The sequence below is a fragment of the Poeciliopsis prolifica genome, unplaced genomic scaffold, assembly GCF_027474105.1.
Source record: "Poeciliopsis prolifica strain line A6 unplaced genomic scaffold, Auburn_PproV2 SCAFFOLD003, whole genome shotgun sequence".
NCBI lineage: Eukaryota > Metazoa > Chordata > Actinopteri > Cyprinodontiformes > Poeciliidae > Poeciliopsis > Poeciliopsis prolifica.
Genome location: NW_026562378.1, coordinates 15,103,132 through 15,123,478, shown reverse-complemented (window position 1 = coordinate 15,123,478; position 20,347 = coordinate 15,103,132). Strand labels below are relative to the sequence as shown.

General features: G+C 37.2%; 1 protein-coding gene across 4 annotated transcripts in view; it reads right to left on the bottom strand.

The window, feature by feature from the left end:
• Window positions 1-2,787: 2,787 nt before the first annotated feature.
• cfap20dc (CFAP20 domain containing) overlaps window positions 2,788-20,347 on the bottom strand; it is a 39,601-nt gene continuing 22,041 nt past the window's right edge. For 2 of the 4 annotated variants that reach the window (XM_055021281.1, XM_055021297.1), the window contains 4 exons: window positions 18,396-18,635; window positions 8,851-8,912; window positions 4,184-4,278; window positions 2,788-3,324 (listed from right to left, as the gene is read on the bottom strand). In XM_055021281.1, coding sequence (XP_054877256.1) covers window positions 3,206-3,324; window positions 4,184-4,278; window positions 8,851-8,912; window positions 18,396-18,635 — 516 coding nt within the window. In that variant the 3' untranslated portion in view covers window positions 2,788-3,205. Of the gene's footprint in view, window positions 3,325-4,183; window positions 4,279-8,850; window positions 8,913-12,659; window positions 12,872-13,048; window positions 13,339-18,395; window positions 18,636-20,347 lie in introns of those variants that run through there. The other 2 variants (XR_008604872.1, XR_008604871.1) reach the window with 2 other exon arrangements.

Below are 20,347 nucleotides of genomic sequence, written 5' to 3'. Positions count from 1 at the left end.
GAATGATAATTAGTCAAGTGTTTGGTCATTGGTGCATGGTAGTTCGACATTACATGCATTATAATATATTTCCAAATAATATGTATCGGTCTTTTTGTGAGTACCACTATAGGCACTCAGCTACCTCCAGTGGCAGCTGTACCACAGTTTGAGAACTATGGGATATCATTATCATGACCCCCAAACTTATGCTTGAAATGAAGGAAGCCAAACTCGCAGGTAATCCCTGGACATATCCCACTCAGTCATGAATTATGACATAAAACATTGAGATTATGTTTAAAATGTATGACTTGTAGTTAATTTATGACAGCTCCCTATAAAGCTTTCAATGTCTTTTTTACATCCATGCCGCAGCACAATTTCCACTACCTGTATTTTGTAAGTTATGAGAGCATTAGAAATCAAAATAGCTGAACTCTGTTTCCAAGGTTTTGTTAGAGGTCAGGACTATTAACTTTAAACAATGAATTATTAAACTGAATATTGTATCCTGGATGTTGCGCTGAATATATTTCCAGTTGGAAGCTCACATGCAGTCATTATGGGCATCAAAGTCATTAAACTGGGTCTTTTAATAATGGATTTTACCAATAATATTACGATGAAATTAGTATATAACATCAACAATTTTTAAAAACAGGAATTAGTTTGAATTTATTGTGGGTTTTCATTAATCCACACATGATAAAAACAAAAGAAAACAAACAAACAAAAAATGGCGGCTCAGATATATACATGATGCTGCATTAATATTTAGATAGATGTCCATCAGTAAGTTGCAGAGAAAACAAACTGCTTGTAATCATTAAGGTTTTGGAGAAGATGTTTGACCACACTTTTTATCAGAGATAGTGGAAATAATTTAAACGGTGTGGTTTCAAGGCCTGTTATTTTTCAATATAATCTCTGCTTTTTCAATCAGGTTAAGGTTAGAGCTATTCCCAGAGCACCTTAACATGTTTTTTTTTTCCTACAAAAAATGTTTTATTTTACATTCTGAAGATCATTGAATTATTTGTACACCAAGTCGTCTCCCAGTTTTAACTCAATTTCCCTCAGATACAGGCAAACTGTGCATGTTATTTAACAACAATTCAAGAAATGCCAAGTTCAAAGCCTACTATTAATTCCACAGCGAAATGTTTTTAACATTAATACATGGTGATAGGGGTGCCGATAGCAAAAGGCCTCCTCAAAATTAAAGAGGAATTGAAAAATGCAGCTGCCCCACGGACAAGTCAAACGCAATCTGGAGGAAAGTTTAATGATCAGACAGAGACAAAGCTTGGCCCAATTGAGCAAAATGACAGGAACTGTGTGAGGAGACAACGTAAGTTTTTCAAACCCAGAATGACGTACAGTACTCACTGTAAACTTAGCTGGTGCTTTTCACCAAGTGGATGGAATCCCAAAGAATTGTCATCAAATTTTTCAATTTCACTTTAAATCAACAACCAAAAAGGTTAAAACTGGAGAACAATAAAGATCCAAAAACAAACAACAAAGCTGGTTTTAACAAAAGAAGGTTGATGATTAAGATAGTGGAACTACACCCACCTCAATCCTAATGTAAATTAATAAACTTAGTAAAAATGCCTGGTCCGTGCCAGGAAACAGACAGATTAATTGAGTGCTTCCGTTTCTGATTACAGGGTTTAGACTAGAATATTATTAAATTATGTAGCTAAAAATGCTGGAATAAACCTGAAGGACCTTACTCACATGTACAAGACCAGGCCAGCTATAAGAGAAAAATATTATTGATATTATTGCAACACGATCACCCTCTCAATAATGACTTCCAGCTGCTTTCATCTGGATGCTGGTATCTTCTTCCTAGGTGTAACCGGGTGGTGTATTAGCTGTTTATTTAAAGTTGTAAATTCCCACCCGGTTACATAGGTATGGAGCAAACAGATTAAAAACTCACTTGTTATTAGTCACAAAGTTGCTTAATGATCTAATACGACCCAATATGTTTTTATGTCTCATGTCACTATGTTAGGCTGACTGTTTTTATTCCTGCTGTGCACTGATTGATAAAAAAAAAGGTCAAATATCCAGAAATAATCATAACAAGTCCTTGTTGACAGCTACAAAATGTGTTTGCATTTTCTCAACCCTGCTAAAGTACATTTATATCAATATGTGGACTAAGTGTATGTAGATATTTCAGCCAGGATGTATAATTGTAAACTTGTTTTAATAAGAGAAAATCTCAAAGAAATCGCAACTTGTCATCATGCCGAGGATGACTGCATGTTAGCTTCTTACTAGAACTTTATATTAAAATAACAATTGCGCACATGCTATCACTTTCTGCTCAGGCTTATTGAATGAACTGCAGTGTAATTAGAATTGAATAGAAAACCAGAGATTTTTTATGTGTTTTTTCCAGTTTTTGATTCATTTTGTGCAGTAATTTTATCAGCCACAAAAAATGCCGAATCAATACCCCGTGGCTTCAGGTGTGACAAGTGCTGTGGGGTGGAGGGAATTGGTGAGACCTGCCAGTCTAATCAGCAGCCCACCAGCTGCCTCTCCTACTTACAGTTAAACACCATGAAAAGAGCCTGGAGTATCTTAAATCCAGTTGAACGTATTAAAATCAATCATCTTTCATTCCATTCTTGTATTCTTGGACAGCTCTGACTAATTAGAAAGAAAACAAACACAAGAGACTGGAACCACATTTTTCAGATCAAATTTATTTCAGACACTATGAAAACATCAACATATTTTAATGGATTTTTTTTTTTTGCATACATTCAATTAAAAAAAAAAAACAACAAAAAAACATGAATCTTTTCACTATTTAAATGTTAAGACACTGTAACGTTAAAAAGAAGTGCCGGCAAATTCTTTTAGAAGGTTTCCATATTAACTGTTAAGCCAAGACTTATGAAAAGCCTTTCTTTGTCATCAGAAGTGAATGAGCCCTCACTTGCAAAAGGCCATGTGTTTGATTTAGAGAGTTCCCCAATACCTTACAATCTAGCATGACTAACCACACATGGCAAAACAAAGCTGAAGTTAGTTTCCAGGAACAAAGGAGCTAACACAGGAAGGGGTTTTGGTGAAAAGGGAATTCACTTCCGATCAATAAAGCTCAACGCCCAAAAAAAAAAAAAAAAGTAAAATCTCAAAGCAATTCATCTCCATCTAATGTGATTTATTCATTCTGATGGTAATGGGCTTTGAGTTAAGCTAGTTCATAGTACTTTCCTGACTCAGGATCAAAATAGCAGTTGAGGCAAGGATCATAGAGGAGTTTCAAATATTCATCTCCATTCTCCTCTTCTTTCACCATGCTACCCTCTCCTGTATTAAAGCCAAGAAAATCACAGTGAAAACCTCATATTTAGAACATGCAAAATGAAACAAGAAAGCATTGATTCCAGTCACGATTGCACAGATTTTTTAGCTTTTTTTGGTGTTTTTTTTTTTGTATTTTCAGTAGCACTGCAGTGCCAGATGCGAATAAAGGCCTACTCTGTCAACTTTTAATAGAATACAGCTTGTATGGTGACCTTCAGACCCAGGTGGATTTAAAAGTTTTCTGCCGCTGCCATTTTTTCCCTAATCAATCAAGCCCTAAGACACCCAGACGCAGAACCAAATTATGAAGCCGTAAAGAGATTCCCAGTAATCCCCCACTACCTTAAAGTGCAGAAACTGAGCTGTTAAACTGACAGGCAGTTAAATGCTAAAAAGGTTATGGAACGCATTGAGATGAGCATTTTATCTTATTTCAACGTGGGCAACAATAATGAAAACTAATTATGTGACACGTTGTGAGAGTTTTAAAAGTGATGTAGTAAACTGGAAAGGTTTCATCAGTTAACCTTGCGGATGTGTCTGGGGAGGTACAGGCCTGTAATGAGCCTGTCTCTTCTGACCTATGGTGTTATGTGAAGGACAGAGAGCGCCACTCATGACTGTTTTTTTTTTTTCTTAGGCCTAATTAGATACACTTTCAGTTGCTGTCCCATCTTCCTGCTCGCATCCTTGGAGGAAATTTAACATCTCTGAAAAAGCTCTTTCAGCAACAACTGTTTCCATTAGCTGAATGCTTTCGTGTAACCAGTCTTAAAGCAACAGACTGTTTGCCATCTTCCCGTCTCCCAAGGACATAAAAAGCAGAACGGGGGTAAAAGGACTAAAATGAAGGTTACCATACCTCTGAGTAGACTTTCCCAATTGTTCTCTGTGTTGCCTGACCTTCTCTGCTGGCTGGGAGGCATAATAGGAGGGCTGAGCACGTCCATCCACTCTCTGGGGAAAAGACCATAAAGCCAGACAGTCATGACAACACATACCATTACACTCACCATCTTACCCTATGACATTTTAACAATGGAGTCCCATCATCATGCACTCTCAGAAGCCCATCTTAGATTCCATTGTCCTTGAGCCACTTCTCCCGCAGCCTTGCAGATTTACCTGAAGGATCACTTATTAAATTCTGACTCCAGCTGCGACTTCCAAGTATCATCACATTGTGACTACGAGTCAGGGTCCTAACCTCGCCTGTTTCTGTGGGAGCATGACTTCATTTCTCTCCAAATGAGTGCATCTCCCCATCTGTGATGTACGCAGGGTACAACTATAGATCTTTCACTTACCAGTAAATGAAAACACTGCTCCTTTAGCACGGCGTGAATGATTGCAGCCAGGGAGGAAATATCGCAAGATGAGTTATTACTCGGAAGAGATGCAAGATTCATTTGTTAAACAGCATCCATAATCATTTTTGGGCAATACATCAGTTGTGCAATCAACCATTAACATCTTGCGCCTCTGGATAAGAGCAAACCAGAGCATATTTAATGTGGAATTACAGTATAATCTTCTGCACAATATTCGCCTGGCAGCAGGAGATTCAAGCGTTTGCCTCTGGTTGGTCTGCCTTCTCATCCAGAAGTGCAATGTTTGCTGCTGTCGCTCTTCCTGAAAACAGTTCATCCACTTAGGAGGCAAATTTTTCATGGTTTGTTTACTGCTATATTTTACAGCACATTGCCAGCAACATGACATATTTAAGACTGCTGTCAATAAAAAAAAATAAAAATGTTTGCATAAATCCAAAGCAGATTTTTTTTTAAATCTACAAAAAAATGAACAAAGCAGATTTATTACTACAGAATTTTGCCTGATTAATGGCACCATAATGATGCTAGTATAATACAAGAAACAACTAAAGCAAACATCCACCAATTTAGACTAACAGCTGCTGGAAGAATCAAATATCTCAGATTCAGTTGAATTGTTTTACAAGTCTTCTATGGACATTAGCATTTTGTCCCTTCTTTTTTCTATTTTCAAAGTTGAAAACCTGCAAAGGGACAAAAAAAGTGAATCACCAACACCAAAGTAAATATTCTGTTGAATTTATATAGTTTTACGCCTTTATAGACAGTGAGCATAAAGAGATAGCACAGCCCTGTTCTCCATGTATATGAAAATGAATTATTTAATTTTTTTAAATTTTTGTTCTAATACCTTTTAAGCAATAATGTAAGTGAACTGTTCTAAGGAGTTGATTTTTTCCTGTATAACAGAAGCATTTACCTCTTTCCAAACCCACTTTGACTGTTTGATGGGCAGGAGCATTGTATAAAAGTTAATGGAAGCAATTTTCAAGGACAAGGGCCCCTGCAACCGAAGTGTAAATTGGACTTCAAAATGTTAAGTGGGACTTGGCAAGAGTGATTAAATTCTTGGAATTTTAATTTATTACACTCCAAATACAGGCGTAGGATAAAGAGAATAATTCCTCTTCATTTAACGTGTGCAGGTACGCTGCCTCTGCAAAGTTATTCCATGTATTGAAAATCCAAATAGCTCCCAGAAAAAAAAAAGGACTGTTTGCTTTACACCTTCGCAACTCCACTAAAAGTTCAAACTTGTATTTGTTTAAATATCTCACAATTCTAATTTACATTTAAGTCTTCCTCTAATATCCTTATTTGCATTTTCTCATTTGTGCGCCTGCCAACATGAGAGACAATAACAAAACACATGTCATCATATTAGATTTTAAAATAAGCTGCCAAAGAAAATACATCGCATGTTAAAAAAAAAAAAAAAAAAAAGAAGCCATGGCAACATAAAGCTCAGAGACTGGAGCATATTTGTTGTCAAGGAAGCTGTAGTTCTTAGCAGAGAGAAAGAATTGCAATGGTGCCAGGATGCTCTAAAAACATTATAATAGTATTCACTGTAAGGGTGCATGAGCATGCAAAGCCTTGAAGAAAACAAAGAAAACAAGCAGAAATCCTGCACAGCTGCTATTTAATATGTAAATCATGACTTGCCTCTAAGTCTAATTTCAGCATTGCAGCTGTAGATGCTGTAGAGCTGCGTGTTTGAGCTCCCAGTCAATACTAATATCCATTTCAGTGGACATCCTATCAAATAACATCCCTTCACTGAGCAGTCATACAGTTTGTTGGTGAAATACAACAAAAAGGAAAACATCTATCGTGTTTGTTCCTGCAGCCGAGGAGATATTTTACATCTGTTCTTACAAATACCACAAAGACTATTTAAACACATGGGAGACAACACGCGTTCTCGCCAGGGTACCTTGCTTTTCATCAATAAATCAGAAGCGTTTGGGTGGGTGGCTGGAAGGAGTTGCATATTTTCAGTAGCGGATCTGTGATGCAACCCCTTTGTCTTCCTTTGTAACACATCACATGGTTGTGTACACCCATAAAGAGATGGACAAGCACAGAGACGCGGCTGTGCTTTAGCGAGTGCTGGCGCGATATAATGTCTGCAGAAGCCTCCCAGGACAACTGGATCCATTCATACACTGCCACAGCAGGGCGCTCAGATGGATAAATAGTACACAATACAGCCCAGATAAAGGCTGGGATTCAGTCTCACTGAGACTGAGCGGTACACTGTGACATGTTTTCAGTGCTAGATTATTTATCATTCTTTGTTTTTTATTGTTTTTTTAATGAAAGCAACAGATGTATTAGAGGAGGTTTTGAACCTATTTTAAAATAACTCAATTCGCTAAGCTTGCTTCTCTCTCCGAGGACCAAAACAAATTTGACAGACAGTGAGCATAAAGAGATAGCACAGCCCTGTTCGAATGCATATTTTCTGTGATGGAAAAGACTTCAGGCCAAGATAAATAATTTCTAAACTTTCTATGCCTTTATTGTGACTTAGAACCTATTCCGCTCAACTTAACAAAAAAAAAAAAAAAAAAAAAAAAAAAAAAAAAACAGAGAAAGTAAAAGATTGTTTTTAGATACCTTAAAGATGGTGATGCATTTTTCTTCTGTTGAAACCACAAATTCTATAGCTGAGTTGAACAGTTTTGGAATCTAGTTTTGGAAATTATTTTGCAGAAGGTTGAAAGACACAATTATTTTGCATCTTTAGTTTTCTAACAAAAGCCTGTTGGTTTTGCAGCAACAAAACCAATTGAAACTGCTTATAATTCCCTCCACATTGATTTATAGTCCTAGTTTGAGGTGAAGAAACAAAAAGCAGATGCTCCTCCCACCATGCATTACTTTGAGAATTAGTTATTTTTATGATGCTCCGTATTATTTTTGCACCAAAAATGTGTCTTCCACAAACAATTATGTTGTGTTGCTTTAGGGGACAACAATTTTGAAAGCAACTCTAAATGTTTCACATTGTTCTCAGTTTTTTAATCCACTCTGCATTAGGGTTATGCAATCAAATTTTTCTCACCATTTTGTGAAAAATAACAAAATGGCACATATAAATGGTAGGTGCAAAACATTTCAGACCATGTTTCCCACCAGTAACAAGATTTTTGTTATCTGCACCAGAATGTAGTTCAGCTTTAAACTTAAATGAAGACTGGAATTAAATTCCTTCTCCTCCAGTAATAAGAGGCTACTACTTAAATTTTCATTCTTTTTGAATTTCACTTTAATCTGCAGGCAAGTAAAACAATGTGGGTCATATCCAACTGTTGTTCCACAGCGAAGACAACTGAATCTTCTGCAACACAGAAAAGCAAAAGACTGGCTCTTTTAATTTTCAAAAGCCTCAAATTCCCAACAAAATTAAACTTCTTATCAAATATTTCCCAGATATCAAGCCTGTCAAGCATAATAATCTGTAAAAGAAAGAGCAAAAAATGCCATTGTGAAAATGACAACAGCAGTTCTGGGAGAAAGAAAGCACAGTACCTGACATACTCCAAGTTTATTTGGAGTCTTCTGAGAGCAAGATAAGCCCCAGCCTACACATCCATCTGACAGTTGACATTTAGAGTAAATATTGCAGTCACTGGTAACCATCTGATTATGATTTTCTAACTTTCTTTTTTTTTTTTAATGCTTAACTCTGGGCTCCAAGGCTGTTTGTTTCTAAGGCAATGCATGATGTGCATCAGTGGTGCTTACAATTTTATAAACTATTGTCTTCTCTTCACCAAGGCTATTAATAATCCAATGTGCAAAGAGGTTAGACAGCATGTCAGTTCTGTTTAATGGGAGCTAGTCTTTTCACAGTGAGACATTGGAGTGCAACGCATTTGAGCGTGCAAAAATTAAAAATGAAAAATCTGTCTATCCCGAAAAGTTTGTAGTTTATATTAGATTTTTTTTAAAAAAGATTTTCTTTGGCTCTAGTGGTCTTTCAATAGTTAATTGACAGAAAATGAGAGAAAGGGAATATATGCGACGAGGGTCGCTAGGCCGGGAATCAAACCTGCGACAACTGCGTCGAGGACTATGCCCGCCATATGTGGGTTGTGCTTAGCCCCTGCACCATCAGACCACACCCCATTTATATTATATTTTAAATAAAAAAAATACACGTCTGTAGTGAGACATATGCTTTTACCTTGGGTTTGATTGAAGCAAGGGGTTCATTTCCTTCTGATAATGATGTCCTTGATTCACTGCCTAGATGAAAAAAAAAAATGTCAGAAGCTGTTTTAAAATGTCACGGATGCTCAAGTTCAGCATATTTCCAGAAATTTCTATGTGATTTAGAGCCAAAAAGAAAAATATCTGCATCAAGAGAGAAATATCTTTCTTTTTTTTGTCCCAAAGGAGAAATGAAGGTCACTGTTTGTAAAAAAAATTGATGCTTATAAACAGAAAGTGGCAGTTTTACACAGATAATTGTCGCAGGGCATTTAGCCTCTCTTCTGCACAGAGAGAATTTCACAAAATCAGATGTTTGTAGCAGTTGTATATTAGGCAGGATTGAACTTAGGAATTGGGTAGGAAGTGCATAGTATTCCAGTAAAATACTGAGGTGTGAAGGATTTTGCTAAACTTTACTGCTGTTGTGTTACACTTTTCAGCTGATCTTCATCAGTGTGAATGAGATTCACTTCACAACACAATAACTTCGCTCCATTTTACTCCCAAAAAATTGCTGGATGCTGCTGTGAATGCTTTGGGTCACTGCCTATCTGTTCAATGAAACAATGTCATCCGATTTGCTGCATTTGGGTCTATCAGAGCAGAGAGTACATCTTCTTTTCCAACATAACACCTTTGAATGATTTGGCCCATCGCATCATCAGCAGACACTTGTGACCCGGTGACAACAGAAGCCATGTGTGTCCTTGCTATCTTACTTTCTCCACATGTTTCGAAGATGATATATGGTTCAGATCATAACCCATTTTAACATTTCCTTTTCCTATTTTGTATTCAGCATATTGGTTGATGTCGATCTTTTGCCCTTTAAAGAATGTTGTTCTTGAGAATGAATGATTTGCACCTCAGGGTAAACTCTCAATATTTGCACTAATGAAGTTTCATGACAGATGTGGATAACGATCCGCCATTCTACTCAAGAGCATTCTTCTCTTAACTAGATTTTCTGAGGAGCTTTGTCTTTGATATTGAAAGCTTTGCCACCACAGCTGTCTCCTATTGACCTCTAGGTCCTTTAATGTTGTTAAACTCAAAGTGCACTTTTTTCTATTACAGAATGTACCAGGCTATACTGTTGTTTTGTTGTTGTTTTTTTCATTCTCAGTGTTCCTGCTGTCTCTCTGATAGATTTTGATTTGTTTCTGCAACCTAAGGATGGCTGGTTAAACTCGCACTGAGAGCTTGTTTGACTACATATTGTGTGTCTGCAGCAACAGCTTCCAAATGCAAATTCATCAATTTCATAGCTGTTCTTCCCTAAGTGATGAACAAATAACAAACAAATGTTGTGTGCGATCTATAAAAACTATCACAGTTGAAAATAACTGTTTTTTTGAATGTATTTTTTTTTTAAACACGTTTTCTTTTTTCTAATTATACTGTGTTGTGTTTATAATGGTAACTGTTATGAAAGAAAGCTGTTAAAATGTTTCTTTTGATAAACCATAAAAGTAAATAGGATATAATGTTAAGACTTTAAAAATGCTTTTATATTATATATGTTAAATTAAACAGTTAATCAATGGGCCCTTCTCCTGTTCAATAAAATAACAAATAAAATTTAGGTATATCAAGGACTCTTTCTATTACAGAGCTATAGTCAGCAGCCATTTTATTAGGTACACCTTGCTACAACTCAGTTGGACCCCATGTTTCCCTTCAGAACTGTTTTAATACTCCTTTTCTTTACAGATTCAATTAAGTGTTAGAAACATTCCTAAGAGATTTTGGTCCTTATTAACATGACAGCATGAGCATCTCACTGTTGCTGCAGATTGGTCGGCTGCACATCCATGATGCAAATCTTTCACTCCACCAGATCCCTAAGGTTCTCTGCTAGATGAGATCAAGCAACTGTGGAGGCCACTGGAGTACAGTGAACGTATTGTCACAGTCAAGAAACCAGTTTGAGATTACTTGAGCTTTGTGACATTTCCGTGCAGTGAATGGATTTTCTCTGGTGAAAAAAAAAAGATGGTCAACCAGCAGTACTCAGCTAGCTGTGTGAGTTAAAGCCTCGGTTTTGTGTTCGTAGCTGACAGGAGTGGTACCTGTGTGGCCTTCTGCTGCTGTAGGCCATCTGCTTCAAGTTTTGATGCACTGACACTGCTGCTCTCTGGTTGTTTCCTCTCATTTGGACCATTCTCTGTAAATCTGAGAAAAGGTCGTGTGTGAAAATCCCAGTGCATCGGCAGCATCGGCCATGCCAGCCATTCAGCTAAACTTAAAGCTCCTTTCCTTACCGTTCTGATGCTTGGGTTGAACTTCAGCAAGAAGTCTAACTGAATTGATATCTAACTAAATTGAGTTTCTGTCATTGGATTTGCATATACACTGTTCGTGTTGAGAAGCAATCGAGCATGTGTACCTAATAAAGTGGCCCTTGAGTATATACTTCACTATGACCTATTATAAAATTATTGTTAAGAATCACAGCTTTGAAATTAGGCAGCTTCAGCATGTTTGGGTAAAAAAAAAGGTGAAAAAAAATAGTCAAATGTGTCAGAGTTAAAACGTCTACAATACATTTCTTTTGTGTTTCCCTAAAAGTATAAAATCTAGAAGGCAGTGCACACTTGCTTTAAAGTCATAAACCAGTCCATCTGGTCCCTGACCTTTCTGCATGATGAGCATGCACTCTGGAAATCGCATTTCTTCTGACAGGGCCCCACCCATGTTTTACATGGGGTCTTCAAAAGGCTGCCTTGTGGCAGGTGCACGTGCAGCCCTGCAGCGAGGGCAAACCAGAGGAAGACAGCTTTGAATTCATCTGCTGAGATATACTTTGATTTATTCTCTGCTTTACAGTCTATCTGGCATCCTTGAGAAATGCATATAGAGCCATATGATCCGTATTTCCTTTCACATTTGTGGAGAACCATAACCAATTCATTGCACTTTTGTCTGAGAATTAAAACATGCCAGTGTGGCTCCTATTATCAATGGAGTAATATCTGTATTTCTGGACCATGTCCCACAGGTAGGCATTATATTCAGTGTGAGAAGTGTCTTGTGGAGACGCGGTTCAGAATATCAACTCACGTCTCTAACACAAACTGTACCACTGGAACTACTCATCACAAAGGCACACAAGAAAATGAAGAAGACCTAGAGGGAATTCTTACAAAAGCCTACAGTTCTTTAGTCCCACATTTCTATGTAATTTATGTATGCATCATGCTGCCTGGTCAGATTGGGGCAAAAAGTTATTTTTGTGTTGTTCCAGTATATTTAATGGTTCGACACAAAGATGCACTGCCAAAACACACAATCTTATCAGTTGTTATTGTCTTAGTTTTTAGTGCAAATATCTTAGTACATTTGAATTAAGAATAAACTCATGTACAAGTAACTTTTCAGTAAGACATCTGAGCTTGTCTTAAGTTAATAAATCTTGAGTGTAGATAAAAACTATTAGATACACTGAGTTTTTTTTCTTTCACTTTTGAGAATATTGTCTAGTTTTCTGTTTTCAACTTCTTTTTCAACTTCTTCTGTAACAGGCTAGTGAGTCAAAAAAGCTGGGATTTTTATTGAAACCAAAGAAAAGAGAAAAAAAACAGAAACACACAATAGATCTAAGAATCAGAATAAACAGGTGGGCTGTGAAAGGTCAACACAACGAGATCAAGGCATCCATAAAAAAAAAAAATAATAATCTGATGTATAATTCAAAACTAAAACAACAGCAAGAAAGGCAGACAGACAAACAGACAGACAGATCTTGCTGAGGCTAAATACCATATTAATGTCTCAGGGGTGCTTTTGAGAATAAGGGCTATTTTATTAGAAGACTTTGATGAAGAAGCAGGCACACTGGAGCTTTAGTCTTTGCATTGCTTGATTTAATTTGGTCTATCTGAGTTGCCCCACTGACTTCCTTTATGTAATCTTGGAGCAGAAACTAAAATTGCACCCTGTGGAATTCCACAGGTAAAATGGACTGATGATGACATGTTGCCTGGAGAGGTCTAGGAAAGAAAATCATCCAGAAACTGAAGGTTAGGAACTATTTCAGTACTCCACTGTAACATAAAAAAAAAAAACATCCCTACATCTCGTCATGTAAACTTAAATAAGCCGGAAATTCAAACAAAGGACTTGCATTGAACAGAACACAAAAGTGCATCTGCTGTTCTCCGACGTACATCATTTATCTTGAACAAACACTATTTTCCATTTGCCTGACAGCAAAATGTGGCTTGAAAGTTCAATTCAGCAGCTGTGGCTGATGCACTGATGGCAAGCCTGACACACAAGTTGCTGCTGAGTTTCTCAGAAAAAAAAACATACAAGACGACTGGCTTTTACAGCTGACATCTCAATTGCTTGCATTGTCTCACTGTGTTATCATCAGTGATCATGGAGCTGTAGTTTATTATCGCTCCACCTCACTCCACTTTTGTACATTAGGATCTTGCATGAGAGTAATGCGACCCTGCAAAAACAGAGAAAACCTTTAGAGCTGTGTTTGTCTCTGGTAAAATTAGGACTTTTTGGAAGGACAAAAAAAAAAATTAAAACATTCAGGAAGAAGCTTTTAATAAAAGCATGCATTGCAGCCCCATAGGCAAACATGTTTAAACAAACCGCAGCAGAAAATTACTGTCTACCTCAAGAGCATTTCTTTTAATCAAGGCTGTTTTCAGGAGTTGAAAGGTGGTCCAACTTCTGTCTCCTGGCTGTTCTCTTTCATTTTCTATATATGCAGCTCCAAGTGTTTACTTCCACTGCTTACTGCCCAAACAAATTTACAGGCGAGGCAGTAATAATGAATATTTGCTCCTAAGTGAAACAAATGCGTATTGTGTAGCTCTAATTGAAATCTTGCTCAGCCATGGCTTTCAAATGTAAGTATATTACAAATTCAGTGTGAATAAAACTTTATTTGATGTAAAGGAAAATGTAATACTGATGTATTAATTAATATGAAAGGCTATTTTCTAACTCGCTTATCAGTTAACCATTATTCATGAAACATCTTTTGCCTCAGTATACAGGGGTTTACTAAAGAAATACAGAAAAGTCAAACTGTAAGATTAGAAAAACCGTGTTAACACTACAAAGATAAAAAAAAAAAAAAAAAAAACAGAAAAGAAAAACTGTTTCATATCATTTTCCGTACTGAAAAGTTGACGTGGCAGGTGCTGAAGTTGGAGTGTCAGAGTGTCAGAGAGGAAAGGAGGTTCTTAAAGAGACAGGCAATTTCAAAGTGTCAGATACAACTATAATGCAATGTCAAATTTCTTTCAAGTTGTTTTTGATATATGCAGTATTTTCATAACAAGTGGAGGTAGCATAGTTACTTGATTATACTATAATATGACACTATGTGCCTGGGAAATGTATGACTCTCTGTCCTTTCTTTATAAAGTCTCAGTAATGTAGAAAACGAAAGTTCTAAAAGCTTTTGCTGTCATAAATAATAGCAAAACCAAAATCAGCTGGCAGCTGAAGAGAACCCAGAATCAGCTAGAAGCCACGTTAGCAGGTAAATGCCTTAAAAAGATCTGTGGTCAATAATTGACAACAACTCTTGATAGGCTCTCATGTGTTTTCATTACTTTTTAAATTATTTTTTATTTTCATTAAAAACAGTTTAAAGTTAGATTTTTTTTTTTTTTTTTACATGTTGTAGTCAATACATTCTCCCTTCAGGAGGACAAATGCAGATTGGATCTGACTGGTGTGTCTTTCTACCCATGTGTGTGGGTTTTTCTCACTGGCCTGCAGCTACAGACAACACAAATCTAAAACCAAACATGTTAGGTTAATTACTGCTTCTGAACTGGGTGTGCGAACAAGTGGGTGTCAGGTCACCGTTTTGGCCCTGATATGGAGTTCCAACCTGCCAAGGGTAGACTCCACCTCCATCTCAAAAAAAGCTGGGAAAAGATCCAGCCTCTCTCTTAAAAGATAAATCACATACCACTAATGGATGTATAGGTTTAATTTTTACATTAATGTTTATATAAGAAATGTAAGTTTTCATAAACCTTTTAACCAACGTGAAGTATAAGTAATGAGACCATTGTGTTAACAAGTTAGCAGTAAATTGGACTTTTTCAACACAAAGGTTACATTAGGGTTAGGCTGCATAGCCTCTATTTTAAGTGCTTTTATCCACATAGTGTTGTATCTGAACACTGGAATCTCTTATCTATTCCTCCCAATGATGAGAAAATGTTTGTGGGAGCATGTGACCTGCTATAGGAAAAGTGCTGTGCCAAGCTGTTTCAGAGCTTCCTCTTCTTTTATTCTGTCAAGCTGATCCAAGTATTTTAGGTAAAAAAAAAAAAACTGAACTTTTTTAAAAGACGCTGATGTCATCACTGTTGCTATGTCACAGGTAGCTCGCCATAAACATAAAAAAATGACCTCACCCTAGCAACTGCAAAATGGAGCCGAAGTAAGTCCGTCTTGAGTCGTGCTAGGATCGGTCAGAAAGGCGTTTTTACAACAAACAAAGGAATGCCCCATTTGTTGGGGAAGATTGTCAGGGCACTCTGTGTTGTTGGTGATTGTTGAGCTTTTATCATCGTGCAAGTTGCAGGCTTGTCATGAGCTGTTTAGTCAACACTGACATGTAAGAAAGCTCTTTTGATGAGGCGACTGGATGAAGCTCTCTACAAACGCTTTTGTGGCATTTAAAATACCGGAGTCTAGTCGTGTGTCTTAACCATTTAAATTCTTCACAGCAACTGTCATAGTCAACTTGGCAAATGTTTTTGGTGCAGGAAAGAAAAAACAGATACATTTTTGAAAAAAAAAAAATAAACAAACCAAAAAAAAAAAAAAACATTTCTTTGGCATTTGGACATTTTTGGGGTTCTGTTTGTGACAGTATAAATCCAGCTTTTTGTGAAGGCCTTTGAGGTAGGTTAGAGAACGTTACTAAAAGAAAACATCATTAAAACCAATGAGCACAACAGACAATCCAGGGAGAAAATTATAGAACAGCTTAAAGCAGGGTTTGAAATAAGCCACGCATGTTTCATGTCACAGAGCACTATGTTGTCTATAATTTAGAAATGGGCAGGCTGTGGCAGAATTGCAAAGTTATCCAGACATCCACCTAAACTTAACAGCACTGGGAAGGAAATCATTAAACAGAGAAATCAGCAACCACAAGGCCCATAACTCTGGAGCAGCTGTAGAGATCTGCCACTCAAGTGGGAGAATCTGTCAACTGTTAGCTGTGGACACAAGAGTCTGGTCATTTTGGACCAGTGTAACAACAAAACCAGAATAGAAAGAAGCTCATAAGTAGTCCCATTTGCATTTTGCTACAAGCAATGTTTGGAAGGTAGAAAACATCTTACAAGAGGAATTTATTGGTCAGATGAGACCAAACTTAAATCTTATTGACATAAATTAAAAATGCAATATGTGGCAAAAAATTAACATTGCACATCACCCTGAACACAAGAGCCCCACATGACTGGGACACTCTTAGATTATTTCTTTGGCAAGGAAAGGGACAATTATTTAGAAATTATGGGAAGACGGATGGAGGTAAGCACAGGGCAATCTTGGAAGAATACAAGTTTCAAAAGACTTAAGATTGGGATTCAATTTTTCTTTCCAGCAGGTCAACAACACTACACATACAAGCATACTGAGACTAAAAAACATCATTATATTTTAGTCTCAGTTATGTCTGAAATTAAAAGATATACTTTTAGTCTCATACTGAAAGTACAAAGATAGCAAAGACCTCAACACCTTCTAGATGTAGTTGTGGTAAAAGTATTGAATCAGTGTGCACTGAACACAAATGCAAATGACATTTTAAGAAACAGTTTTCTTCCATCTTACAATTGTTCACTACTACTTATCACTCTAGCAAGTTGCTGTAAATAAATCCACTGAAGGTTATGCATCGTTATTTCTAACTTCAACTTCTCTCACTCTAATTGAGGCAGCCTGGTGGTTTCAAAATATTGAATCTGAGATCTTATTACACAACAGAGCTGACTTCTATCAATCTGCTTCAGAGAAAATGAGAAAAATATTCAAGAAGCACAAAAACTTTTGCTAGGCACTGTGAAAAAATGCCACAGAAAATTAGGCATAATCATATCGCATTTTATGTTCTTTAGTTCTCTGTTTCATTGAGACAACAGGGGGGTGGGTTCAAAATAATAAAAAAAAGAGCTACTCTTTTTCTGAAAAATATGTTTTTTCACAGTCTAACTACAGAGCAGAGTCCTGATAAGATAGGAAAAATATGGAATACATTTGAAAGGCAATGTAAGACTTCTTTTTGCCAAAATAAAATCCCTTACCTATAAAGTCTGAGACCACATGTAAATGTGACACCTAATTTCACACAACTACTTAATCTACAAGTAGACTGCTAGTAATGCAAGCCTCACACAGCATCGCCCGGGGGAGAACTTCTGTCTGGGCTCTTACAGTGGCTGCTGAAGCAGTGAAACCAGCAACAATGGCACGAATGACAGCAGTGGGAATCACTGAAATCACAGCATCCAGGGACAAGAAATGGCTTGTCATTTCCTGTGAGTGCCTGCCTTTTCTATTAAGGTTCCATGATTATCTTCTGGTTCTAAATGCATCACTTCATTTTTGTTGGAGGCTTTATACGTTACAGTGCCTCCAAATCTATGTCTGCTCTCACAATGTGTTGTGCTGTGTTTCCATCTTATCTTTATTTAAAAGCATTTTCCCTATATACTGTTGGTGGTGCTGTTGTCATGCTGTGCATATTAAGACTATTAAACAATGCATCTGACTAGAGATCACTTCTGTAAATCTCTCTCAGTCTTTCAGTGAAAACTGAATCTATTAAAGGCTTCAGGAACTTGTTAATATATATAAATATATATATTATTGGTGACCATATTTGTGTGTCCTCAAACTAAACCAGAAGATGAAAATCCCTTTGGTACCACTTCTGTTTATGTGTAGCTAGAATCCCAGTACTTTAAAGAAAACCTGCATGTATAGAGTTGCTAACAGCCCCAGAACCTGAGCTTTTGTGATGATTTTTATTCACTGGGGATTCTACAGTGAAGCCAGCAGTGTTCTATCTTCATAAAAGAGTTGTGCATATGCTAATGGATCATAATATAATGACCTTCAGTAGCCAAGAGCAAACTGCACCATCTTTGAATTCTGTAAAGACTTCTGGGGATAATTTCAACTGACCTAAATAATTTTCAGTCACCGAGGGTGCTGTGGATATGATGCCAGTGTACTCTTAAAAGCAAGAAAAGCCCAATAAAAGTGCTATCTTCTCAATCCTCTGTAATGCAGAAAGCACTGTAGAGAAGAAGATGCATTAGCACTTCAGGATGGCATATGTAGGGGCTTGAAATGGAAATTAGCAAGAGTGAGGGTTAACCAGGGTCAAAGGAAATATTTCAGACAGAAGGACAACCTAGTAATGACTACATCACTCTGCCGAGCAGGGATTGTTAGGAAAGAGTTAACGAGGACTGATGGAAAGTATCAGAGCGTGATGGCGCATACTTGTGAGATGTGGGTCCAGGTTGAGGCATCGTCACTGCTCAGGCTGATGCTGACATCACACTGGTGGACTTGAGATGCGCTGAGAACAGGAGCCCTACATTCATCTTCGTCCTGCTGTCTTTTCAGGCTTGCCAGCATTTGGAGTTCCTCATCATCATCTTCACACATCCTTGTGCTGGCGTGGAGTTGTGAGACATAATTACTCGATTCAACAGTTCTCAGCATCTCATTTTCTTCTTCCTTTAAATCCATTACCCATAAAAGATAGAGATCACTTATTTGGAGGCTATCCATTTTATTTTTTTTACAAACTACACACTAAATTCAAAGAGTTGACAATCAGTCCCTGTTTATTACATACCCCTTGTACTTTTCCACATATTGTAACACAACAACAACAAAATTCAAAGTATAGCTTACCAATAAAACCAAACAGAATTCACACACAACGCGGGTTTTGATGTAGGATGTCTGTGAAAAACACTTTCCACTACAGGCTCTTAACTGGGCTGGGACATAAACTACTCATCCTCATGAATCTTAACTTTCTCAACTCTTTTCTTATGGCTCTGCATTTAAATCCTCGAGTCTTTCCTTCACTGCTGACTAAATTCTCTGACCCTCTTGAAAAACAGCATCCCCAAAGCATGATGCTGCCGTTACCATGTCATACAGTGAGGATGGTGTTTTTGGGTTTTTAGTTTTCTGCCACTGCAATTTTAATGTAGAACAAAAAAAATAACTTGATTTTAACTGATTCAAGCATGTTCTTGGATGTTTGTGCCCCTTTCATAAACTTCGATACTTAATTTACAACAACCTTACACTCCCTTTTTTTTTTTAACAAATCCTTTATTTTTGGAGGACTCATAGATATCCTGTCAACAGATCCACGCACCTCAGCTGTTTGCTGACTAATGCTCTCTAACGAACCCATGAGGCCTAAGCAGACACAATTGCATTTCATTTACTAATTAAGTGACCTGACCTGCATTTTTTTAGGCGTATAAGGGCAGAGACATTTTAGGTTCTTGGCATTAATTTTCCTTCCACTTAACAATTATTGGCCACTTTGTGCTGGTCTATTATGAGTATTACAATAAAACATTGACATTTGTGATCGTAATGTGGCAAATTACAAAAAGGTTCAAAGTGTATGAATCTGTAAGTACTGTATTCTTTGCAGTCAACGTAGGAGTAAAAAACTTAACTGCAGCTGGGATGCCAGGCAGACATTAAGGTTGTGCTGGACTTGCTCTGTTGCTTTAACCCTCTTTCAACAGTGCATCTATTGATTTAGGAGAGTCCTATGGTAACTTGATTTGTCAGACAAAGTGTAAGGGACTTTGGTAGCGAATCAATGGTAGTCAATACACTTGAGCTGCAGGAGAGGAAACACACACCCCTTGTCATATTTTTCTGACAATACTTCACTCAAAGTCATCACTGTGTGCTGCCTGCTGGAGTTGCCACAAATCAGCGGTGAGCAGTTGCACTGATGAAGGATGCTGCGATATCACTCAACAGAGAGTTGTGCACATGCAAAAAGCAACAACTTTGATTCAGAACTTGCTTCAGGCCTTGAGATCACTTCAGCTGACTCCTTTCAGATCCTGGATGTGTTCGATATAAGCAAGGGACTCCCTCAATTGTTGTTATAGTTTAATCCTGAAAAACATTTTTGGTAACCCCTTTAGTTGTCTGAAATAAGAGTGATCATAGTCCTGAAGTAGAATCAGGTAGACAGCTTTACAGGAGTATTTATACACTTCATACTTTTACACATTTTGTTAAAACTAGAAACAAAAGTGTGTTTTACTAGAATTTATGTGACAGATCTGCACAACACAGTACATAACTGCAACTTGGTAAAAGCCCCTTGTTCTCTGCTTTTCTTCGTACAGAAGGTCTGAAACTTCATCTACTTAGAAGCGATTGCTTGCTGGGGACGT